At 40.8% G+C, this 25,917-nt stretch overlaps 1 protein-coding gene across 4 annotated transcripts; it reads left to right on the top strand.

The window, feature by feature from the left end:
- The first annotated feature begins 132 nt into the window (after nt 1-132).
- On the top strand, nt 133-24,083 carry ASH2L (ASH2 like, histone lysine methyltransferase complex subunit). Of its 4 annotated transcripts, none has more exons than XR_008998600.1 (17): nt 133-371; nt 1,016-1,082; nt 1,200-1,345; nt 3,642-3,730; nt 3,986-4,080; nt 6,810-6,905; nt 8,471-8,566; nt 9,414-9,489; nt 10,224-10,241; nt 11,656-11,749; nt 12,477-12,694; nt 18,956-19,123; nt 19,638-19,831; nt 21,074-21,166; nt 22,391-22,489; nt 23,164-23,258; nt 23,365-23,453. XR_008998600.1 is itself a non-coding variant. In XM_036932162.2 (17 exons), the coding sequence occupies exons 1-17, from the start codon at nt 184-186 to the stop codon at nt 23,470-23,472; spliced, it is 1,905 nt and encodes a 634-aa protein (XP_036788057.1). In that variant the 5' UTR covers nt 134-183; the 3' UTR covers nt 23,473-24,083. The 4 variants fall into 4 exon arrangements, 3 of the variants coding, with proteins under 3 accessions (XP_036788057.1, XP_036788058.1, XP_036788060.1); XM_036932162.2 differs by having other exon boundaries at nt 134-371; nt 23,199-23,258; nt 23,365-24,083; XM_036932165.2 differs by lacking the exon at nt 133-371 and adding an exon at nt 651-854 and having other exon boundaries at nt 23,199-23,258; nt 23,365-24,083.
- Nucleotides 24,084-25,917: the final 1,834 nt, after the last annotated feature.

Here is a 25,917-nt window from a genome sequence, read left to right as displayed (position 1 = left end):
TCCGGACCCGAGGCCCCTCCCACCTCTGTCCGCCCGCCTGTCCTTAAAGCAGACCCGGCGTGCGCGGTCCCCGGGCAGGCGGGGGGCCCACTAATTCCCTTTACTATTTGAAGATCAGGGCTTGTCAGCAAATCACGCGGGGCAGAGATAGTATTCTCGCGAGCAGTCTGAGAGGCTGCAGTGATGGCGGCGGCGGGAACCGGCCCTGGCCCAGGAGTGGATGCGGGAGCTGGCCCCGCGGCTGCCACAAATGCAATAGCAGCGGAAGAAGGGGAGACGAAACCGGTGGTAGCGGTAGCGGCCGCTCCGGCCGGAGAGGGGACGTCTGTTGCTCCAGCAGCAGAGCCCGGTCCCGGAGAGGCCGAAGGAGGGTGAGTCGTCCTGGCGCCTGAAGGAGCGCGCGAAGAGGGACACCCGCCCTTCCTGGGACCGCGCGGCTCCCGGGAGCCCTCCTGCCCGCCCCTCCCGAGCCTGGACCCCGCAGCCAACCGCTGGCCCTGCCCGCTTTGGGCTGTAGTCCCGCCCGCCGCCGGGCCCGTCCCTCTTAAGTGTCTCTGAAGCCACGCCCCTTTGCTCACCTTGGGTGAGAAAGTCTGCGAGAGCCGAGGCTCCTACCCCGTCCCCGGCGCGCGCACGGGGGCTGGCTGCGCATTCTTCTCCCGGGAAACCCTCAGCTACCCCAGAGAAGACACTATTCCGCACAGCAGACCGGGGGAAATAACGGTCCCTCCGAAAACAGTGGGGGAGCTCGTCCCAGCGAACCTCCCCCAGGACCAGTTCCAGCCCGCGCAGCCTTATCGTTCAGCGTCGACTGGCTTCCCGGAGCCCCGTGGGCCTGCGTCTGTCTGGACAAAGTAATTCCCAACCGTCGGCATCCAGGCTGAGAACAGGCTTAGCAGAGAAAAACTGGAACAGTGTGAAGTTCAGCTGTGCTTTGACTATCGTCTTTGGGAATAGGCGTTTTGATGTCTGTTTCCTCTTGAAAATTCTTACTGGAGTGCTTTCTATCTTACAGGGATGCAAATTCCGTTGACGTAAGTGGGGCTTTGGAGACTGAATCCTCTAACGGGAAAGATACACTAGTAAGTATTTGGGGGGGAATATTTACAAGGAAAAGTAGGAATTTTTTTTAAGTGTTTAAATGAGTCGAAAATACAGGCAGGTCAACTAACTTGATTCTGTAATTACTCTGTGGACAGGAAGGTACTGGGGATACCTCAGAGGTGATGGACACTCAGGCGGGCTCCGTGGATGAAGAGAATGGCCGACAGCTGGGAGAGGTAGAGCTGCAGTGCGGGATATGTACAAAATGGTTCACGGCAGACACCTTCGGCATAGATACTTCGTGAGTGTCTTTGTAGTCCTCGTAAAGTAGATCTCACCGTGTTCAACAGTTGAATAGTTTGTTGGTAAATACAGTGCACAGTATATCCTGTGTCTCCTAACCTCTGTGCAGTGAGTAGCAGGATTTGAATCAGGAATTGTTTTAATACTCTGAGCATGTTTTTTGCCTATGGAGGGCACAACCCTAATAGGTAAAAGAACAGGTATTTTCACAGCTTTTGAACTAGCAACTGGTTGGGAGAGAAAAGCCTGCAATTACAAAGCATTATATAAACAAATTGAGACAAGATGGTTTAACCTTGTTGGGTGTTGTGGATTTTGGGGAATGGGTTCGTGTATATGGGGACAAAGCCTGTCGTTCAAAATTTGAGGTGCTTAGTGCCTCTTCATGCCAGAACTTTTTTTTTTTTCCTTTTGGCTTCTAACTCACTCCGTTAAGGTATCCTGAGTTCTTACCTCAGCAAAACCTATTTCCAATCTTTTACCTCTTCCATTGAATTAAAATCGTGGTTGAGAATGAAAGGCTTTTTAACTCCTTAGTCTTAAGTTCGGTCAACAGCTGGTAAGTGAGCATTACAGACTGTCTATGGAAATATCTATACTTCTGTCTCCTTGTGGTCTTCTTTACGGTCCATATTATACAGATAAATGTAGATAAACCTACCATAAGGCTGCATTCCTTTATAATTAGTGGTATGCTTTCTAGTTAAAAAGTTAAAGTGTTCTAATTAACATGTGAATGGTGACCAAAGGATAGAATGTTAGTGTTTTTTAAAACAAATTTACTGAAGGTTTCAGGAAGAAAGAATTGTTCTTGGTAGAAAGATCTGTACAGAAAGTATACAAGCTAAGCAAAGCTGGTTACTTATAAAAGACCTAAAGCCGGGCCGTTTTGGCCAAGGAGAATTTGCTAGAATAGACAGGGCCTAGGAAGGGAAATATACTGGAGAACTTGGAGCAATGCAGGGAACAATCAAAGCACAGTTCAGAGTTCTGGTAGAGACCAGTTTGTACCTGAATTTGAGATGTTATCACCTAAAGCCCAGCTAGCTGGGACAGTTTCTTTTATGGCTGAGATGATTGAAGTGAGCTACCACGGTATGAAAAGGCTGCTCGCTAACTCCTAATTGTATTTTAATTAAATGATAACTTTATACTTACCTGTCTCTGATAGGAGGCTTTGCCTTAGATAGTGAGTTTGTCACAATGGGCTGTTTTAACGGAAGAGCTTCTAGAGAAAGATAAAAGCAAGGGAACTCATTGTTAACATGCCTAAGAATGTTTTCCTGATTCCTTGAGTGCTGGCAATAGACACACACTTGGGACCTTCTCTTTGAGGAGACATTAAGCTGGTTTCAGCAGAGTCCAAGATAAACCTGCCTTAATTTTTATTTCTTTCTCTTCCAGCTTAAATCAGTCTTTTGTTTTCCTGTTACTTTCTCCTCTTCAAGGCTAAGGCCTTGAAACATTGTAGCCATGTTCCTCCAGTTCAAGGAGTTCCCCTGACCCCCCAAAATCCAATGTAACCTGGCATGTAAGGCCTTCTACTTCCCACCTTTCAAGCCTTAGTTTTTTACTATGTTGCTGACGAATCCCACTTTGTTTACCCCAGTTTGCCCATCTGCCCCCAGTTTGTACTTTCTCATCTTCACACAGAGTTCACCTGTAGAAAAGAAAACTAACTCATCTTCCCAAATCCAGGTCATAACTTCTGTCCTCAAAAAACCTTCCCTGGATTTTAAATCTGCCAATCACTACTTGGGTCCTTTGAACTCTTAGAGAGTAATTACCATCTGTAGGATTCATTTGGTAATGAGGCAGGTAATGTTTGTGACTTCTGTATTGTCTTCTTGAATAGTTATTTACATTTTAAATTACTCTTCATAGCTTCCCTCTGCTCTTTGCAGCAATGTTTTTGGCACTTTAAATACAAATAGTATACAAATATTTAAATTAAGTATAATTTAAATACAAATATTTAAGTTAAATATAATTTAAATACAGACTTTTAAATATAAATATATTTAAAGAGACTGCTTTTCTTCCACAACTGGACTGGTGTACTCTTTTTAGGGTGTGAAAAACCTGTAATAAACTAACCGGCACAAGGTGCAGTGAGAACCTTCCAGGTACTGAGTTACTACTATGGTGGATAATGTCTTACTAAATTTTGTGGCAGAAAATCCAGGTGTTTGTGAAAATACAAGCCCTATTTTGGTTTTGGTGACCTTTTTAAGTTTTAGGAGGATATTGGTGTTCAGACATTCACTAATTTGTACACTTTGGCTGTTCTGCAGATCCTGTCTACCTTTCATGACCAACTACAGCTTTCACTGCAATGTGTGCCATCATAGTGGGAATACCTATTTCCTCCGGAAGCAAGCAAGTAAGAACAAACTCTGGAGTACAGCAAAGTGATGCCCTCCGTTAGCTGGAGAAGGAAAGGGATTTGGGCACAGTGGAGTCAGAGCCTTTGCCTGGGATCTGGTAGAAGTCGTGTTGGGGTTTTCCTCTGAATAATTGCAGTTGTCCATTTCAGATCAAACGATGGCTCTACTTTTGCTGATGCATCTGTTAATTCTTTTGGTAATAGCGATATAGTACTAGAGGTGACTTTTTCTTCCCTTTTGTTTTTTGGTAGACTTAAAAGAAATGTGCCTTAGTGCTCTGGCCAACCTAACATGGCAGTCCCGAACACAGGATGAACATCCGAAAACCATGTTCTCCAAAGATAAGGTAGAGATGGAATTAATGCAATTACAATGATTATGTAATTACAAAAAAATCAGGTGAAACTTACAAATGCACTCTTTAACAATAAGTACTTCACCCCCAATTTTTATGACTATAGAGATTCAGTGGATACCTTGTTCTTGTTTCATGTGATTTACTAACTTCCTAGAGTGTGCACATTATGTCACTTGACTTCGCTCTCAGTAGGATGAATCCTTAGTTTTGATTGGCTTTCTGGAAGCAAAACAACTGTCTATCCCACAGTTAATCAGCAGATCCCAAGGGGAGCCTTCTCAGCCTAGCTGAGCTGTTTTATATATGGCCTGTCAGATATTTTGTCAGGGGGAAAGGGTATTAGTTTATACTTGCCTTTTATTTTTAAAAAACTAACCTTTATTATTAAACCGAAAAATCACATGAATAGAGCCAGGGCTCAAAATTAGATGATTAGCCCATCCATGAGTCATTCCTACTGCCGTTTGTGGTAAGAAATATGAAAATTAAGTAAATTTTTAAATGATGGAATGTACATCATACCTACCCACTAACATTTAAAACAAAAGTTTCACCAAATACTGCTTACCCTCTGTTCTTTTCCCTCTGCATTCTAATATTTTCTTTTGTAATCTGTGCTAAGTTTGACCTACAAAATTGATTTTATAGCCTTTTAATTATTAACCATGTACAGTTTGGAGGATACTGGTATAAGGTGTATAGTTAGACCAGTGTAGCTGGGATCAGACTGGAGAGGACCTTTTCTACCAAATGAAGTTAGGGCTTGATCCTTTAAGTTGGAGGAGTCAGCAGAGGGCCCCTATCACACATTTTTTTTTTTCTTGTAGTAAAAGTACTTTAAGTAGAGATGTGATATGATCAGATTTGCCTTTTTTCTCAGTTTTTTCCCCAAATTATTTTGTATTTTTCAGTCATACAGAAAAATTCAAATAGTACATGAACATCCATTTATTCTTTACCTAAATTTGCCATTTGTTAATATTTTGCTACCTTTGCTTTATCTCCCCACATCTGTATTCTTCTAAGCTATATGAGACTAAATGCAGGCAATTTACTTTACCCAGAATTCTCATAACCACAGTACAGTGATGAGACTAAAAAATTTAATGTTGATACAATACAACTTTGTAATATATATAGTGTATTTTTTTATATACAGTGTATTTATTTATATTCTAAATAGTATTATCATCTTAATATCCTTCATAGTTTTCCTCCATCCAGGATCCAATCAAGGATCACATATTACATTTAATCGTAGTGTCTCTTTTGTCTCTAAAACAATTCCTTTATTGTATTTTGTTTTTTTTTTGGTCTACTATGACCCTTAAAATCTTGAGGAGCCTAGTTTGTGATGATGCCCCTCAATTTGCATTTATCTGATTGTTTCCTCATGATTAGATTCAGGTTAAATGTTTGGCAAGAGTATTATGTAAGTAATGTGTGTTTTACCTTGTATCAAATTAGTAGGCATAAGACATTGGTTTTATTAGTAGTAATCCTAAATTTGACTACTTGGGTAAAGAAGAATTTACTTGAGTATCTATCAGATCTCTCCATTGTAAAGAGATGTTTTCTTTGTAATTATTAAGTAATCCGTGGTATGATACATAGAGAACATGTGAATGTATCATTCTCCTCACCCTTCCAAGCAGTGATGTTAGCAACCATTGATTATCCTATCCTGATCACTTAACCAAGTGGTCATTGTAAAACAATACATTTATTGATTGCAACTCTTTTGTAAAGATGAGTTTTCCCTTCCCCCTCATCCTTTTTTTTTAAGTATCACTATTGGTTTGTGGATTTTTATAGTCCACTATTGGATTTCTGATTTCTGGATTTCTGATACTCAAGATTTGGCCAGGGTAGCCCCATGCAGGCCGACCCCTCAAACATGTTGGCTTGTTCCTGTCTGTTTTTGAACTCTTCTTATTTTCTGGAACAACACATTTCAGGCTTCAACCGTGGTTCCTTTTAGTAAAGACATGGTTTTCATAGAACTAACTGGTGGAAGATGTTAGTGGTGGACTCTGATTCTAGTGGACTGTGGAAGAATGGTCTAGAATGGGGGAGTTGATGCCAGAAGATCAAGCTCAGACTTTGTTTTAGTCATGCAAGCAAGAACTGGTGAGGATCACAATCAATCAGTGGGGATGGAAAGGAGGCCTGATTGGTGAGACATTCCTGAAATTTTAAAGTTCATATGATGACTGTTCAGATGTGAAGGTTGAAGGTTGTACAAGAAGGATGGACATCATCCGTGGTGTTTGACTTGTAATTCTGGGTGGTAAGTGATTCTAAGTATTAAGAGCGGATCTGTGAGGGAAAGTAGAGTTTTCAGTTTTAGTCACAAGAAGTTGAGGTGCCTGTGGAATGTCCAGATGCAGATATCTCAAGCAGGTAGACACAGGAGCTCAGAAAAGAAGAACTTGGGAATCATCTTCCACATGGCAACCAAGAGAATGGGGTGACTCTTTTCCCTCCAACTGGATTGTAAGCACTGTGTGGCTAAGATGGTAGATACTCATTTGAATTTCTCTACAACCTATATGTAGTTTGCATGCAATTATGTATTGTTCAATCATTAAAAGATTGAACATGGATTTTTCTCTTTATTTTGACATCTTTGAAAATGATACGACTTTCTTTCCTTTTTTGTGAGTTTAATCTTGAAAGCAACTATAAGTCTTAATATATTTTGTTTTAATAATTAGGATATTATACCATTTATTGATAAATACTGGGAGTGCATGACGACCAGACAGAGACCTGGGAAAATGACTTGGCCAAATAACATTGTTAAAACAATGGTAAGTAGACTAAAGTTGATTAGACTCAGCATTTAGAAAACCAGTGTTCTTCGTAAGAATTGAATTCTTTTTAGTCTCATGGAAATAATGTGATGACTAAGAAAATGAGAACAACTTAGAACTAAATCTTGGAGAGTGGAAATGTGTAAAGAACTCACACAACTCAACACCAAAAAAACAAATAACCCAATTTAAAAAATGGGCAGAGGACCTGAACAGACATTTTTCCAAAGAAGACATAATAAAGATGGCCAACAAGCACATGATGAGATGCTCAACACCCCTAATCATCAAGGAAATGTAAATTAGAACAATGATGAGATACTACCTCACCTCAGAGTGGCTGATGTCACCAAGACAAGAAATAGCAAGTGTGGATGAGGACGTGGGGAAAAGGGAGCTCTCGTGCACTGTCGGTGGGGATGTAAAGTGGTGCAGCCACTGTGGGAAACAGTGTGGAGGTTTCTCAAAAACCAAAATATGAATTCCATACAACCCAGTAATTCCACTTCTGGGAAGCTGCCCAAAGAAAACAAAATCACTAATTCAAAAAGATAAGTGCACTCCTGTGTTTATTACAGCATTATTTACAGTAGCCAAAATACAGAAGCAACCTAAGTGTCCATCAATACAGATGAATGGATGAAGATGATGTGCTGTGTGTGTGTGTGTATATATATATATGTGTGTATTATATACACACACGCACAATGGAATATTACCCAGACATAAAGTAAATGAATGAAATCTTGCCATTTTGTGACAACATGGATGGACCTAGACAGTATCATACTAAGTGAAAAATACCTCAAGATTTCATTTATATGTGGAATCCAAAAAACAAAACAAATGAACTAACAAAACAAATAGACTGATAACCCCAGAGAACAAACTGGTGGTTGCTTATAGGGGAGGGAGGTGGAAGGATGGGAAAAATGGGTGAAGGGGGAAAACATTTAGAATGTTTGATATCTTGATGAGCTTGTTGGTTCCATGAGTGTATATACACATGAGAAGTCATCGGGCTGTGCATTAAGATTGGTGCATTTTATTGTGTGTACCTCAACTTAAATAAATAAACCAGTGGGGGAAAATAAGTCTTGGTGAGTGAGATATAGCTAATTGTAAATATCAATAGTCTTCAACACAAAATCAGTTAAGTTTCACATGTAGTTTATATATGACACTGAAACCTTGTCCACTGCATATCTACCGTTATAATTTTATAGAAATTGGAGATGATTTTTTTCTTTGATTTAATAAACAAAAAAACTGTTCTAAACATGGTCTTTAGAAATAAAGAGAGTAGCTGAGGAGAAGTCAACAGCAGACTATCAACGTGCTTGTCTGATGTGGAAGAATAGGTCAGGATTATGAAGGACTTTGACATTCTCTTAGGTTTCTCTTCGAATTTTCTGATGAGCGTGTATAATTTTCTAATCAGAAAAACAATACTATCATGTTTGGAGATTACACCTAAGAATTGGAGTTGGGATTGATCGTTCATTCAATACTTGTTTTACATGTAAAATTTCCAGTAGTACTAAAATACTCTTTCCTTTTAGAGTAAAGAAAGAGATGTATTCTTAGTGAAGGAACACCCTGATCCCGGGAGTAAGGATCCAGAGGAAGATTACCCCAAATTTGGACTTTTGGATCAGGTACATTATTATGCTTTAAACTTCCCTTTTGATTTTAAGCTACTTGGGGACAGAGAATCAAGGTTTGCTTACATGTATATATTTGCTGCATGTAACACTGCCATGACATGTCTCTAATGTGGGCTCCAGATAAACGGCTATGGCTCTGTGTGGAAAGGAGACTCACCTTAAACCAGGATTCTAGTGTTTTAGTTCTCCCCCTTCCCCAAAATGTTGACTTGACACATAACCATTTTTATCCTCTTTAATTTTAGTTACCTTGCTTGTAACATAGCCATTCCAAATTATTTCTAATTTCTTTCCATTTCAGATTTTGCTCTTAAAAATGTTTATTACTGTGAAGAAGAATCTGTGTTGTGTGTTCAGGATAACATGAGGAAAGAGAAAATTTCCACCCTGTTCAGGGCCAGGGGTCACACTTTAAGACCTCCCAGGAAGTCAGATCTTTCAGCTGTGCCTTAAAAATGTTTAATTTGACAGCATGAAAATTCAGTGTTTCACATAGAAATTCAGATTTCTGTCTTTTTCTGTAAAATGAGATCTGACTACACTGGGCCTGAATGCCCCCAGGGAGCTGCTAAACAAGGCTTCAGCCCTCCAGTTGCCCCCTCCACCGCCCCTGTGGGCATTCTCAGAACACTGTGATCCTTACACCTGCTGGGCCTCACACATGTTACATGCTGATCCCTGGAGCACCCAAGTTTGGGACCCCTGCAAGTTTCAGAATTGTTAGGATTGTCAGTTTCGATTCCCATACTATTAGAGATTCTCCTGTTTCCTTTGAACTTTGCCAGTTTGATTTGATTATATAATAGCCTCTTTTTATAATTGCATATTTTCCTCCTAGGATCTTAGTAACATTGGTCCTGCTTACGACAACCAAAAACAAAGCAGTGCCGTGTCCACCGGTGGGAATCTGAATGGTAACTGTTTAAATGTCTCATTGATGAACTGTTTGTAAGCTGTTGACTCCAGAGGTGCCTAGAATGGGGCATTCTTTGGGTTGACTCTTAATTGGTTGTACTAAGATAAGATGCTTTAAAGTCCAAAATCCAATTTTTAGGAGCTAGCCAAGGATTGAACAGGTGGTAATAGGGGAGAACTTTTTGTGGCTTTACACCACAGTTCAGTCTTAAGTGAAACATTTAACATAAAACAAGATACAATTGTAAGGTCAGATTTACTATGTTTATATTAGACTCCCCATCCATATCCTCATCCTAAGAATTTAGAGTCAGTTCCTCTCCATTCTTTTTCCTTACTTCAGCTCCTATTTTAACAAACTTATTATGCCTGTCTTCTAATTTTTCCTGCCCTGAAACTTCAGCTTGTTCACATGATAGCACTTCTGTATTGATCACCTGCTGTAGCATGTTTTCCTATGGGTAACCCTTCTAATATGAACATGCCTTTATTTCTAATGGCAATCTAATAGTTGAGGCTTCTGGGAGGGAAATAGCTGTTCATCTGACAAATGGCATAATTAACTTGTCTTTTGGAGTGGTAGCATCTTAATTATGTAGTCATTATCACTGTTACTAATATTCTAAGATGGGTTGGAAATAGCTAAGTGTGTTGTTAATCTTTTTACACCATTTTTTTCCTTTTTTAATTGTTAAAATTTAACAAATACATGGTGCCACTTCTGTTCTTACAGGTGGAGCCTCTTTTGGAGGTGAATTCCTCCTCTGTCTTCTTTCAGCCTCTCAGACTTAAGTATCTTGTGGCTTGGAAAATGCTTTTTGCTGAGTTGTGGTAGAAGCTAGCACTAAATTAAAATTTTAAAGCATTGTGAAAATGGTGGCAGTTGCACTTAATATGCAACAGTAGTCCAGTTTAACATTAGTAATTAAAAGCTTGTACGTTGTCATATTCTGCCTAACATGGTCAGCAGTTCTCTTAGTATGACTTGTTTTGCTCAAGATGGATCTAAAACTTAAAATAATCAAAATGCAAATGACAATAAACACTTAATGTTTTTTTGATTAAGGTAACGCAAACTAGAGATATTGATGTTGCAACAGATTAACATTAAACCTTTTATAACAAATAGGAATACCACCTGGTATGTTCCTAAAAGGAAGTTCTGCAAAAAGCTGGTCCTGTATATGCAGAATATGACTTGGCCTCAACGTCTTGATCCTTTTTATTGCAGCAGAACTGCTGATGATTTCTAAGCTTGCCCTAAACTAAATACAGTACTCTATGCAGTTGTTTACATAAAGGTGTTTTCCTGCAGTTCAGGGACAGTTTCTGAAGCTGGAAAACTGAGAGGAATGACAGAACTGGAGAAAAATTCCAAAGAACCCATCTCACTAAGTTGTATTCCTTGTGGCCTTAGTATGTAGCTAAAGGTTTTAAAATAAAATACGTAAATTGTCTATTGATATTTGCTCTTGATTCCACAAACCAGGTTAGTATGACCTTAATTGTATGCATTGGCACGCTCTTAATAATTGCAAGAATCGCCTACTAAACGTAAAGCCTCCTTCGTGACTTGTGTCATGCACGAGCACAGTGGATGCTTAGCAGCACTGGAGAGAAACACCTTTCTAGTATTTGTTTTTGTTTTTTATGTCTGATGTACTTTTGTCTTGTTGGGTATTCAAGTTAAATGCTTTAGCAGATACTGTGTGTTTATTATATTTATGGACTAGACCATGTGTCGTTCAAGCAAGTGAACATCTACTTGCAGTCAAGATACTTTCTCTTTATGAGTGTTTGTATTGATTTGGGTGGGAAAAAACTTTTATCTGTGCAGTTGTTTTTAGCTGTGGGTGTTTGGAATCTGCATTTGTGTCACATCCTCAGAAAGTGTACTGGTGGTTGTGGGTCATTAATAAAGGAAGGTCGAAAATGTAACACAGGTCCCAGCATTGATAGGTTCATTTGAACTTCCCGCCAGAACCCAGTGTTCTGGGCTGTGAGATGCTCAGCATGCTCATTCAGAACCAGGCTGAAATCCAATATGCCCCTATGTGTGGTGTTACACAAATGCGGTTTGGGAGTGTTAGTCCCCACGGAATTTCAGTAATCCACGAGGCGCTTCCGTCACAGTTCATTGTAAGTGATCTGTTGTCTCTCCAAAGGGGGAATTGCAGCAGGAAGCAGTGGAAAAGGAAGAGGAGCCAAGCGCAAACAGCAGGATGGAGGGACCACAGGGACCACCAAGAAGGCCCGGAGGTGGGCACAGCACCCACCCCACCCGCCACTGTTAGAGTGTTCTCTGGTGCTGGCCAAATCTGTCTGAGGGAAAAGGGCCACACTCTTAAGTAGGTTAGGTGTCTGAGGTTAAAAGCCCTGTCCATTTTCTCAGATCTTGAGAATTTTGAAGAGTAAAATAACCCCAAGCTAATTACCCTATTTTACAAACTTGTTACTGCGTTAAAGAGCCCTGGGGCAGGACCCTTGTGGTGATTTACTTGGGGAGTGAAGTTCACCACCGTGGGGAGGAGGACAGTGGGGAAGAGGGCGTGAAGCCAGTGCCGAACAGAGGCTCTTTCAGGTAAACTTTGTGCCTCTCCCCCCTCCTGCCTCTTCTCATCACTGGAGTGGAATCCACGCTCCTATCTGTGAGTTTCTGTTCATTTGTTTGCAATAATAATACACTAAAGGAGGTCACCCCTGTTCCTCTCCTTCCTGCCTCCCCTGTAATATACTGGCTGAGTTCTGTAGCTATCCCTATAGACTAAGGTCACTAAACCAAAACTTTGTAAATAAAGTGAGTCATTTTTAATTTCTGTATTTTGCCTGCAGAGGGCAGGATTATCTATTTGAATAAACGAAAAGCATTTGTGAAGTTGCGTGTGTTCTAGCTGACGTCTAATAAATCAGTCCTTTCTTACAGAATTGAAGGGAGCGGAGCTAAAGGGGATTTTAGTTTCCTGATTTTGTATTTTCCTTTCTGCAGTGACCCCTTGTTTTCTGCCCAGCGCCTCCCCCCTCATGGCTACCCTTTGGAACACCCATTTAACAAAGATGGTTACCGGTACATTCTGGCTGAGCCTGATCCCCACGCCCCTGACCCTGAGAAGCTGGAACTTGACTGCTGGGCAGGAAAACCTATTCCTGGGGACCTCTACAGAGCCTGCTTATATGAGCGGGTTCTGTTAGCCCTGCATGACCGAGGTATGTTAGCTGTCAGTGTTTGCGTTGGACCCAGTGTTACTTTGCACCACCACCATCAGCTTTGCCCAGCCTAGAACTACACTGCCACTCCCCCGTCCCTGTCTCTAATGAGACTCACTCAGAATGTGTAAGAAATAATTTCCTTCTTTGTCTCTTTCTATAAACTCTAGATGTTTTCTTTCATTAAATCTTTGTATTGTGAACTGATTTTAAACTGAAAGTTACAAAAACAGTAGTTCCATATATCCCTCATCAAGCTTCTAATGGTGACATCTTACACAACCAGCATATAATTATCAAAACCAGGAAATTAACATTGGTAAATGCTATTAATGAAACTAAAGACATTTGGATTTCCCCAGTTTTTACACCGATAGTCTTTCCGAGGCTCTCCCATTGGATTTAGTCATTTCTCCCTAGTTTTTCACATTCCTTAGCCTTTCCTCACACATTGCTTATCTTTCATTAACACTTTTCAGGTCTGTTAATCAGTTTTTTGACTATTTGTCTGACTTTTTCTCATGGTCAGTCTGAGGTAATGAATTTTTTGGAACGACACCTCAGAAATGAGTCCTCGTGTCATCTCATGGTTTTGTGATGTCAGTATATCTTATTGGTTATGAGCATATAGTTAAGGTGGTTTCTGTTGGCTTTTTCTACTCTTTCCTTTTATAGCTAAATATCTTGAGGAAAGATACTTCGAGGCTATATAAATACCTTATTTCTCTGTAAAGTTTTACCCACTAGTTTTGGCATCCATCTGTGGATTTTATCTGCAACATTTATTGTTGGTATTTGCCTGATAACTTTCTGTTTCTTCCTTCCCTTCTCAGTTTATTATTTATATCAACTTGTCCTCATTTATCTTATTCTGTGGGGTATGCCTCTGTTGCCCAAATTATCCCAGCTTTGGCCATCGGGAGCTGCTTTAGGTTGGTTCCTATGTTCTTTTGATAAGCCTATCCTTTCTTTAAAGTGCTTCCTTACACTGGCATCATAAGATGTTCTGGCTTACCTTGTGCTTTCCACTGCCCAGGTCGAGTATCAGCTACTTCTCCAAGAAGCCCTAGTTCGTTTGATTGGAATAGTGTAAGAAATCAAGATCTAAGTGTCAGGGAGACTCGCTGTTGGTGGGTGTCACTTCTAGATGCCTTCAGCGGACAGAGGTAGGAGATGTCTGTGCACTGACCGACCCGTCTGTACACAGCTATCCTGAGTTTACACCGACACCTGTGATGCCAGTCAGACTCCACAGAGTTGTTCCAGACTTCTACCTTTGTGTGTAACATCACCAGTGAGAAGCCTGACCCTCTATGGTATATTTACTTTCTTGTTTATTTCCAATGCACACGTAAAGTAGTTTGAAAATTGCTAACCCTTCTGAGAAAACACTCAACCAACTAGATTACGGCACTTAGGGACAGCTGTGTCTCTGGCCCAGCAATGTCCCATCAGGATGCTGTTAGAGTAGTTCTTTTCTTTCTCCACCTCCTTCAGTGTGACTGCATTTCATTTGTTACACAGTTGGCTTCATTTGTCAGTGTTTGTGGACCCCTTTTTGGGTCCTCCCGTATTTTGGTTGTGGGAGCGGGGGAGTGTGTGCAGGGTGGCTACAAGAGTTGGAGTTGTACAAGAAGGTTTACTCAGTGGCACCCCCTCATCCCTGCTGCCCCTCCTCATTCCTGCTTTTTTCCCACCGTTTTCCCACTCACCTTATAGGTCACCAGTCTCTTTAGCTGCTGTATTTCTTCTACACAAATGAGCAGATACCGTGTTTTTCCTTTCACCTCCTTTTTTCATGTACGAAGAGCAGCATACTGTCGACACTCTTGCATTTTGCTCCATGCAGTTACTCCACACCAGTTTGGAGAGACTGTCCTCACTTTTCTTTCTTTAGCTTCCGGATACTCCACTATGTGGATGTACAAACCAGCCATTCTATGTTGGGCATTTAGATACTGTTCCAAGTATTTTTCAGTCACAAGAGGCAGTGAACAACCATAGGCATGTGTATTTTTATATTGTTGGTAGTTCCATTTTCAAGGTAGAATTCTAAAAGTAGAATTGCTGGACCAAAAGATAAGTGTGTACGTAGATTTTGCCAGATTTCCCTTCAGAAGGTTGTTCCAATTTGCATTCCCACCAGCAGTGTGGAGAGTGTTTGTTTCCCCAGAGCCTCAAACAGATTCCTGTACTTTAATTGTGGGTAGTCTGATAGGTAAGAAATGGTATCTCAGTGTTGGTTTTTTTAAATTTGTGTTGTGAGTTTGAATGTTTTCCATGTTTAAGAGTCATTATCTTGTGAATTATGTGTGTGTTTCTTATTTCCATTTTTCTATTGGGACTTTGGTCCTTTGTCTCTTTACATGCCAGGGTCCTAGCCCTTTGTCTGTGGTGTATGTCTGATGAACATCTTCTCCCAGTTTGTTGTTGGTATGTTCACTTTATGACCTTTTGTTTGTCATGCAAAGCTTTTACTGTGTAGTCATTCTTTTAATGACATAATTTATTCAGAAGAAGAGCATTCATTATCCTTTAGAATGTGAAAGTGATTTGATTATTAACTACTTTCAAACGAGAATAGCTCATGGTTTTTTTTTTTTTGTTTATCCGGAGTATTAATGCAAATTCCAAATAGCATAGTCTTCCACCCATAAATACCTGAGTTATTTATCTCCAACAAGGAATTTTAAAAACATAACCACTATGCTATTATCATAGCTAATTTAAGTAATAATTCCTTAATTATGATACCCAGTGCATATTATATTTCCATGGTTGCTTAAAATATGCCCTTTTCAGTTGTTTTCTTTGATGGGATCTAAATAGGCCCATGTATTTATTACATTTGGAACCTGTTATTTCTTGATTTAATACTAAAAATTGGAAGACTTGTATTGATGCTAGTCATTTGTAAAGTAGTCCTGTGGTGGGAATATCCATTATATGTGGATTTATTTGACTCCCATTCGTGGCAAGCATACTTCATAGGAGGAAAGGGCCAAATAAGTGACTTCAGGGTTTAAGAAGTGAGACTTGACCTTGTTTCTCTAAACCTAATTAGCTGTACTTCTGGAGGGAGAAACAAAGTGAGAACACTGGCCCTTAACAGTAATTTGTTAGGACTTAATGCATAGGATAGCAGTGGCTGCCTGCTGTTCATGTTAAGCTGAGCCTTATAAAAGTTAACAATAAATCTGTATTGTATCTTTCATTGAACTTTTTATTTTGAAATAATCTCAGACTTAAAAAAAGTTGTAAGAACAGTACAAAACTGTTCTGAGCAATTTGAGAGTAAGTTGTCGTGATGCCCTCTTACCTTTGAGAACTTCAGTGCGTATTTCTCACAGACAAGGACAGTTCTTCTGTGTTCTAGTGCTGCTTAACAAATTACTGTAAAACTTCGGGGTCTAAAACTACAAATGTTTATTATTGCCAACATTTCTGAGCAGCTCAGGAAAACTTAGGAGGCTGCAGTCAAGCTCTTAGCTGGGGTTACGGTCTCTGAAGACTTGACAGGGCTGGAGGATCTGTTCCTAGGATGGCCCACGCATGGGGCTTTGACAGGATACTGTGGCCTTGTCCTGTGGGCCTCCACAGACTCCTTATTTGCTCCTTACCCATGGAAACCAACTGCCCAGAGCAGGTGACCAAGAGAGGACAATAAAAAGTTTGAGTACCTTTTATGACCTTTTTTTTTTTGGTATCATTAATTTACACTTACATGAGCAACATTGTGGTTACTAGACTCCCCCCATTATGAAGTCCCCACCACATACCCCATTACAGTCACTGACCATCAGCGTAGTAAGATGCTATAGAATCACTATTTCTCTTCTCGCGCTATACTACCTTCCCTGTGCCCCCCCACTACATTATGTGTGCTGATCGTAATGCCCCCTTTTTTTATGATCTTTTTTGAAGTTGGACAGTCACTTCAACTTTGTTAGAAATGAGTCATTAAGTTCAGCCCAACTCAAAAGAGGCTGTTAGGTTCCACCTCCTGAAAGGAAGAGATTCAAAGAGGTTGGTTAATGGACGTTCTTACAGAACCAGTATGCCATCAAAATCAGAAAATTAGTATCTGATTCCTGTGTGTGATCCTCAGAGCCTATTCAAGTTTCTTCTATAGAAGCAGTAACATCGATTATAGCAGAGGATTCCAATTGAGAATCATTTGCTGCATTTCATTGTCATATCTCTTAAATATTCTTCAGTATGGAACAGTTTCCCTGCCTTCCCTAGACGACCTTGAGGCTTCTGAAAATTAGAGGGCAGTTACTTTATAGAATATCCCTCAGTTTGGGTTTGTTTAGTTCCTCCTGCTTTGATTCAAGTTACACATCTTTGACAGGAATATCACACACAGGCTGTGTTCTTCATATTTGGCTAAGTGGTATCTGCCAGGTTTATCCACTGTAAAGTTACTCTTTTTCTCTTTGTAATTAGTGTTTTGTGAGGAGGTAAACTCTAATGTCTATTCTATTGTGGACACTTGCTCGGCCTTGCTCAGCCCCACCTAAGGCTTTGGGGCTGAGTTGCTCAGGAGGGGTAAAGGCAGAAGCATTTGTATTTGAAAAGGTAGAATTTGCCGGATACCAAGATGCTCTGTTAAAGGAGATGCGTCTGACTTCAGGAGGTCATCGTCACATCTGCCTGACAAGAGCCATTGCAATACAGATGGGAGGGAAGGCGCAGGGCCGGGGCTTCAGTCAGGCTCTGCCTCTGACCTGCGGGGTGATCCTGAGCAGCCACACACCTGCTTCTCTGTCTACACTGTGGAGGTAGTGTCTGCCTGTGAAATACTTTGTAAAATGTAAAGGCCTTTATAAAAGCTAATTAATCTAAATGTTGTGCTTCTTCCAGTAGAATTTAGGTAACTTACAAAGTATTAACAACAGTGTTTCAAATGCTTTTTCTTAAGTTAAGTCTTAATTGGATTTGAGATGTTTTTACAATGATAAAATCAACCTACACAGTCTGGAAATACTCTCCCACCTTTTGTTATTTTTTTTCTTCACTTCCAAGTCACCATAGACCCTCCACCTGGTTTAGACTGTCCCCTTTTCTTACACGATGGCCTTGTAGTAGAACAAGATCCAAACCACACGCAGAGGTAGAGTGATGCACATAATGAACTTCCTTCTGTACACTTTTCACCCAGATTTAATTGTTATCAAGATTTTGCTACCTTTACTTTACCTGTTCCTTTATTTCTTTGTTTCTCTTTTTTTCTGAATTTTTAAGAAGTAAATCTCACCCTTAAAAACCCTAAAAGATAAGCATCTATCTATAAAGTATGGATATTTTCTTTTATAGTCATAATGCTATTATCACACTTAACAAAATAGATAATTTCTTCCTGTCATCTGAATTCTGTCCATAGTCAGATATCCTTAATTATCTCAGATATCCCTTATCTGCTCACAACATACTTATCAATTACAAAGGAATATGGTAATTTGATAGTGGCGAAAGCTCGCAGGCACCGCCTTCCTGAACCAAGCACTCAGAGTCTGACATCACCAGTTTGGCTTCAAGTGCTTCACAGTGTGAGGCATGAGAGGCAGTTTGCGTCGGTGGTGCTCCTGTCAAAAGCATGACCTGGACTTGAGCAGGAGCAAACACAACACACACCTAACTGAGGGACACTCTACAGACGAACATGACTGTCACTCTTAAAAATGTCAAGGTCAAGAATGACTGGAAGCCCTTCCCCAGATCAGAAGAGACTAAGGAGTCATGACACACACCTAAATGACATGTGGGGCCTCGGACCCAATCCTGGAGCAGGAGCAAGGGTATCGTTTGGACAGTCGGCTTAATGTGCAGCGAAGAGTGCTGTGCCGATGCCGCTACGGCTGTCCAGGTGCTAAAGTCTGGGGATGCTTAGTGAAGGGCATAGGAGGACTCTGTACTATTTTTGAAAGCCTATAATTATTTCAAAATAAAAAGTTAAGTCTTTCAGAGGGTGGTTTATTCAAATCAGGGTCCAAGCACATTACAATTGGTTTGTTATATTTTAGGAAATGGACAGTATAATTCATTTTAACCTGCTCTCTTAAATATAGTCACATTTAATAAAAACTAGATCACCTAACAGCTTTCTTCCTGTTTCTTCCTTTCTTCATCTGTACCTTATGTTGAGATTGTTAAACTCCTGAGCTAAAATTTCAGATACCTGACCTGATAGTTCTACTTCTTGTAGTTGGTTTTACTGGAGAGTGAGAGACTCATGTTCGTTTGCCTCCCTCACCCTAGCTCCGCAGTTAAAGATATCTGATGACCGGCTCACTGTGGTTGGAGAGAAAGGCTACTCTATGGTTCGGGCTTCCCATGGGGTACGGAAAGGAGCCTGGTACTTTGAAATCACGGTGGATGAGATGCCGCCAGACACCGCTGCCAGGCTGGGTTGGTCCCAGCCATTAGGTAAACTGGGCCCTGGTGTGGGCGTGGCAGCAGGTAGACAGAAACAGACCATCTGGCTCAGATTCACAACTCTGGGCTTGTCAGATGGTGGCCATACAATTCAGTTCCTGAGGGTTTTGGTGGGTTTCAGTTTCCAGGTATATTTTTTAATTCTTTGCTTGTGAGTAATAGTTTGTTAGCAGTTTTACAGAATTGATTTAAAAAAATAGGAAAGAGTAAAATATTTTCCTTTAGCAAACAGTAGAGTTGACTTGCAGTCCTCTGACTTCCTCTATATCTTTTTTTTTTTTGGTATCATTAATATACACTTACATGAGCAACATTGTGGTTACTAGACTCCCCCCATTATCCAGTCTCCCCCACATACCCCATTGCAGTCACTGTCCATCAGCGTAGTTAAGATGCTATAGAGTCACTGCTTGTCTTCTCTGTGCTATACTGCCTTCCATGTGCCCCCCCCTACATTATGTGTGCTAATCGTAATGGCCCTTTCTGTATCTTTTTATTGGGACAGGTAACCTTCAAGCTCCCTTAGGTTATGATAAATTTAGCTATTCTTGGCGGAGCAAAAAGGGAACCAAGTTCCACCAGTCCATTGGCAAACACTACTCTTCTGGCTATGGACAGGGAGATGTCCTGGGATTTTATATCAGTCTCCCTGAAGACACAGAGACAGCCAAGTCACTGCCTGACACTTACAAAGATAAGGTGAGTTTGTCCTCCCGGAAGGTTCCTGGATTTGGAGACTGGTAGCCACTTCCTGCAGCTGTGGCCTGTGTGTTCTCCTGTGATGCTGATCCACCATTCACATTTTTTTCCAACATTTCATCATGAAATCTGTCAGCTATAACAAAGTTGAAAGAATTTAAAAGTCAGTGTCTGAAGGCCTATCACCAGATGTTACAATTTGCATGTTATCTGTTCGTTCCTCCACCCACCAGTCCTCCATCCGTCTTTTTTTTTTTAATGTACTTCAGAGAACACTGCAGCCATCAGTATACTCCCTAGCACTATTTTGGGATACTTAACCACTAGCTAGAATTCAATCTTTGTTTAGCTTTTTCTTTTTATATAAAATTTACATTAAATGAAATGTACCAATGTTAAGTGCCCATTCACTGAGCTTTGAGTTTGACCCAAGCCCCTATAAGATGTAGCCCTGTCACCCCAGGAAGTTCCCTCATTCTCCTCCCAAACAGTCTGAACCTTTACCTCCATGGAGGCAAACACTCTCGGATTGTTTGTCTCCATTGAAATTGTATTCCACTATTCCATTAGTTTTGCTTGTTGTAGAATGTCTGTAAACGGGACCATGCAGTGTGTTGCTTTGGTGTCTTTCATCCTTTGGCACAGTCCCCTTGAGGCCCATCCCTGCTGTTGCATGTCTGTCGACCCTTTACTGCAGGGGGAGAGATTCTCTTCATTTTCTGTTCATGTGCATCTTTTGATTTAAAAAAATTTTTTTTGAATTCACCATGTTTAATACATGTATGTGCTAAGAAATTCAAACTTTAAAAAATTAATGTCATATTTATCTGGGAGTGTATAGTTAGACTATTGGTACCCAGCAAGAAAGGGTGACCCCAGAGACCCCCTGTAGGAGAGGTGGGACGAGGAGGAAGTGTCCCTCAACATGTTTTTATAGAACGGGGGGGTTTTGGTTCCGTACATGTTTCGTTTCTTTCACTGAGGTTATTGGTGGGCTGGGGTTGGGAGGAGTCTGAATTCATTTTAGTCATGTTTATGGGTATTTTGCTGTGGTGAGTGTGTGTGTGTGTGTGTGTGTGTATTGTTTCCTCACAGATCTTAGCGATCCCGCAGGTATTTTTAATCTATGTTGTACAACACATGGGCTCAGTCCTGTATATGTGAATCTGGCTTTAAAGAAAATTTTTTTTTTTGTGATGTGGCTGATGCTTATTTTTCTTGCTTTCTCTCTTGGTTTTCAAGGCTTTGATAAAGTTCAAGAGTTATTTGTATTTTGAGGAAAAAGATTTTGTGGATAAAGCAGAGAAAAGCCTAAAGCAGACTCCACATAGTGAGGTGAGTCATGCTAACAAAAATGTCAGAAGTGGAAGACCTTGAAGATTGCGCCCAACCCCCTACTTATAAAAGTGAAGAAAATGAGGCCCAAAGGGGAATGAAGGGATTCTTGGCTAAGACAGCTAGCCAGCAGCAGAGCAGGCCCCCTGCCGCCCCTGCCGGGTCTGTGCTTGCTCTGTGGTTCTGGGCTACACTCGGAGAAAAGGGTAAAAAATCACTGGCCTAGTTTGGAAGTCCATAAACAATGGAGGAAGCAAGAGAGAGAATCATTCTTCATCAGAGGAGGCACCGAGCACAGGCAGAGAGACTCTGGAGCAGGAGAGGAAGGGACCTTGCTCTGTGACCTGGACGCAGAAGGGCCGCCATCGCTCGTTCAGTGTCCTCTAGAACTTTCCCTATTCCCTCTTCTGGGCTTGCTGGGAACGTGTGCCCAAGGTCATAGCCCAAGGACGGCTGGTCCAGATGGACCAGTCACAAAGGCCAAAAGTAGAAGAGGGAGGAGCGGAAGAAAGTTCTGAGCTGGAAACATCATTCCACAAAAATTCTGTAGCCACTTGGGACAGTAATAGAAACAAATGTGGGAGAAATAAACTAGGGTTCCAGTTTTTAAGAAAAAAATAAGGAAACAATTATTAGAGGTAAGAATGATACAGCTAGGGCAATGATAACTCATGCTGGGAAGAGGCAGAGAAAGTTACTTCAGAACGAGGAGCATTTTCTGAAGTCCATATATAGTGGTGAAGAGAGAATATTCAGGAAAGTTTTGAGAGAGAAATGACAAAACGAAGATTCAGAGACTTTGACAGAAGAGGCTAAGATTTTCAAAATAAAAATGTAGAAGTGAGAACCTGATGCAAGAGAAAGGGACAGATAAATAAGCTTGAAAGAGTATATAGTTCAAGGAATCGGTGGAAAACCAAATTAGTTTGTTTAAATACACATATATAATGAATAATAGAAAGCAGAGCTGTTTGGTATAGGTGGCATAGGGATTCAGAAAGCAAATAAATCTGAAGACTGGCCAGAACAGTGCATGTAAATGTGCTCTGAAAAATCTACAGTGTTACATAAGGGTAAGAAACTTACTACACAGGCTACATGTGTTCTCAGGCTACATGATCACCAGTACCGTGGCAGCTCTTAAAAGGGCTCTCCGGGCGAGTTCCTTTTAGTCTGTGTGTTCTGTTGTTACATTCTGAAGTAAAACCATGGTTTTTGTTTTAGATAATATTTTATAAAAACGGTGTCAATCAAGGTGTGGCTTACAAAGATATTTTTGAGGGCGTTTACTTTCCAGCCATCTCACTGTACAAGAGCTGCACGGTATGTATCTCCCGTCCATCCTGTGAGTAGTTGTGGTGGAAGAGCCATTGACTGGTTGAGTTCTGGAAAGAGGTCTGAATAGCCTAAGAGTGAGAAATATGTTCTTGCTGTTGCTCCTTGTTCTCTCACAGCTGGGTGTGTTAGGAACTATTTGCTTGGGTGGATAAACATCATGCAATTAGCCCTGTACTTTTCCTGAGTGTACATGTGGTGACTGATGCTGTTCAGTGGAAACAGTGTAGAGTATGCACATGCTTAAATCCATGTACGTGCTTGGTGTTAACATGTCGTGATAACCTGCCATCATTAAATCTGTAGCTTACAGTGATTTTTTTTTTACATGATCCACTATGAAGAGCACTATCATTAGACCCTGTTAGTTGGTGGGGGCTGGGGAAATTAAAAGTGATTTGGAAAGGTGATTCCTGGAAGTTTCCATGTGTTTTTAGTCTGTCAGTAGCCACCTTTGAAGTAAATAAGAAAATGCTTAGGTTATAAACAGAAATCAACACAAGAATATTTTATTTGCCTAATTTTTGATGGACATCAGGGTACTGACCATGTTGAGCGGTTTAATACCTGTCATTTGTTCCAGCTATACCATGAATATCATAGCTACATTTAAAGAGGAAAGTTTCCCGTGTCACATTAAACTTTTTTACTGTTTTCTTCAGTTTTTTCATGTCTGCTTGAATTGAATTTGTCCCAGGTTTCCATTAACTTTGGACCATGCTTCAAGTGTCCTCCAAAGGATCTCGCTTACCGCCCTGTGAGTAGCATTACAAGTGTCCACATGCATCCTTGGTATCTCTGTTACTTCTCCATGTAGTTTAGATTCTAACCACCTGCTTTATCTGCTTCTGTTTGTCCCACAGATGAGTGACATGGGCTGGGGCGCTGTGGTAGAACACACTCTGGCTGATGTCTTGTATCATGTGGAAACAGAAGTGGATGGGAGGCGGAGTCCCCCATGGGAACCCTGACCAGTTCCTCTTTCTTCACAGACATGGACTTGCTGGGGAGTAATTTAAGTGTTGCAGATGTTCTCTGGAAGATGCTGCAGAACACAGCCTCTGCTGTTAGCAAGTTAAAGGGCTGGGGGCCACTGGGAGAGACTCCCTGCCCTTCCACACTCTCCCCACTTCTGGTGACTGCTTTTATTGTGTGCCACATGAGAGCAAATGCTGACCCTCTGATCCCATAAGCTCCCTGTGAAACTGGTGCTGTAGCACGTACCCCACCACCTGGGACTTGTACCTTACTGTATTTTTTAAGGAGTGAATAATCTTGTCCAGGTAGCTAACTTTATTTCCTTCTGTGGGCATTGATTCCATTACCACCTCATATCCGAGGAAGTGCTGGGCCTGTTGCTGAGAACAGCTGAAATCAATGGCTGTACATTCCGAACCAGTCGAAAAGCCATTTCCTTTTGCTGTGGGTTTGTTTCTGTTGATAATTTTGAAATATACTTTTGAACACTGGGATCTCCAAAGCTATACTAGGTCTCTAGAACTGTCACTGTGGAAGGAACTTGCTTGCAGCTTTAACAGTTAGAAACTGTCAAATAAAACTTCCCAAATAAAACTTGTCTTCACATGTGTGTGGCATTTTACTGTCCCTGCAGGTTGGGTTCCTCTTGGCAGCAGTGTCAGAAACAGGCAGTCTGAGGAAGGGGAGCCAGCACTGGAAAAAAAGCCTTCTCTCTAGCAGCTCGGCCACCCCCATTAGCCTGTGAAAGTAGGGTTCTCAAGGTCAAGAGTTTGAAAAGGCTAATGGTCTCCCTCCAGCTCTTTCCTCTGAACATGGGTGTTGACATATGCAGGTGGTTCCTCGCCACGCCGCTTAGTTTCCTTTGGAATAGCTGATTATTAGGGCAATTTTCAGAATACTAAAAACTGGAGTGTAAGAATGAGCCTTCCCTTGTGTTGCCTTTGTGGCTTGCCTGCTCTCTTACTAATACAACAGCGGCAGTGCGGCCCTCCCAGGATTCCCCCAAAGACTTCCCTGCATATAAATTTCTACCTAGGATAATAGGTAGAGTGGTTCACCATAAGGTAGGTGGTATGTTACCAAGAATCACTATATATTACGCCTGTTTAAGATATTTTCCAAATTTCAAGTGACTTGGTATGTTAATACAGTACCTCTGACTAATATATTTGTCTAATGAATCTCCCAGACCTGTTTTGGCCCTCCCACATCTCTTAACAGGAAACCTAGCAGTGTGTGATCATAGGCTGAAGTCTCAGCCTTCATCCCTGGACACCTGCTTAGTCGTGGCTGTCTTAAAGCACAGACTTGTTAATACGAAGCTGCTGGAGCATCAGAATGTGAAGAACTCTTAAGAAAATGAGTGTGGTGTAATTTAGAGGAAACTGGAGGTGAATTCTTTGCAGTATAAATTAACACATATATAAGTTGTGCGCCCATTCCCCATTTACATGGTAAAACTAGGTTTTTGCAGTTTGACTTCCATGAATCAGGTTACAAAAATTATTTCACCTCTGTACTTCATATGCAGTGTGTGTGTGTGGATAAGGTTCATCTGAAGGGCTCAAAGAACACCCACTCTTCATATAGTCCTATATAAAATGGTTTCTGTAAGCAGATCATCACTGGCAACTTATTTTATTCCAATATAAAGTTAAACAAGTGGGAAAGTATCTCCCCAGCCCCCTCGAAGACACAGTTGCATAGTATGAAGAAGGCAAGTTATAATTGAACTCAGAACCATGGTATGGTTTTATTTCTTTACTATCAGCCTGTTCTCTTCTGAAACCAGAGCCATGTATTGCTTTACACATCTTTAAACAAGTAACCATTTTCTCTTAGCTGTGGGTAGAGGATAATTCTGTTCTAGAAATACTTCCAGAACTATCTCTTCTCTGAAGCTCCTGGATAGATAAACAGCAATTCCATCTATGCCAAAAGTATACTAAGAAACAATCAGAATAAATAATAATAAATACTGCTATCAGTTGTAAAATTCCCAATACCTCGGTAAATACCAGCATTCCTGCTACTGCTGATTTGTTTAATAAATAAGCTAGAGCTCTATTTCCAAATGGTGGAAACCATCAGTGCTATTAGAACTAGAATGGAAAAGCTTCAAGTGGCAATGGTTGGTTTTTCATCTTCCTCACGCATTTTAGCAAAGTAATCCCATCCCAGTTTAATACTGGAATTTGCTGTCACTATATTACCCCTTCTTTTGGCCATTTCCTCTCAGAAGAGTAAACCGTGGGCCCATTAGAGAAATCGGCAGCCCTGAGTTTCCTTTGTATGTCCACACAGTCACCAAAGGGAAAAGAAATAACATTTGGTTTTGTTTAATTTATCTTACTAATACAGTTCATTTGCTCACGTTTGGTACTATCCTTTTAATGAGTCAAAAATCTTCAGTCATAACGTTTTTCTTCCAGTGCCCA

Source organism: Manis pentadactyla, chromosome 7 (assembly GCF_030020395.1).
Source record: "Manis pentadactyla isolate mManPen7 chromosome 7, mManPen7.hap1, whole genome shotgun sequence".
NCBI lineage: Eukaryota > Metazoa > Chordata > Mammalia > Pholidota > Manidae > Manis > Manis pentadactyla.
The sequence above is the reverse complement of the archived record's forward strand: the minus strand, read 5'-3'. Positions and strand labels throughout refer to the sequence as shown.

Bases quoted from the DNA above. Each gene is read 5' to 3' on its own strand.
- ASH2L (XM_036932162.2), top strand. From the start codon at position 184: ATGGCGGCGGCGGGAACCGGCCCTGGCCCAGGAGTGGATGCGGGAGCT. The intron at 4,081-6,809 runs GTAGAGATGGAA...TTTAATAATTAG, and splicing joins CCATGTTCTCCAAAGATAAG to GATATTATACCATTTATTGA. The intron at 19,832-21,073 runs GTGAGTTTGTCC...TTGGTTTTCAAG, and splicing joins CTGACACTTACAAAGATAAG to GCTTTGATAAAGTTCAAGAG.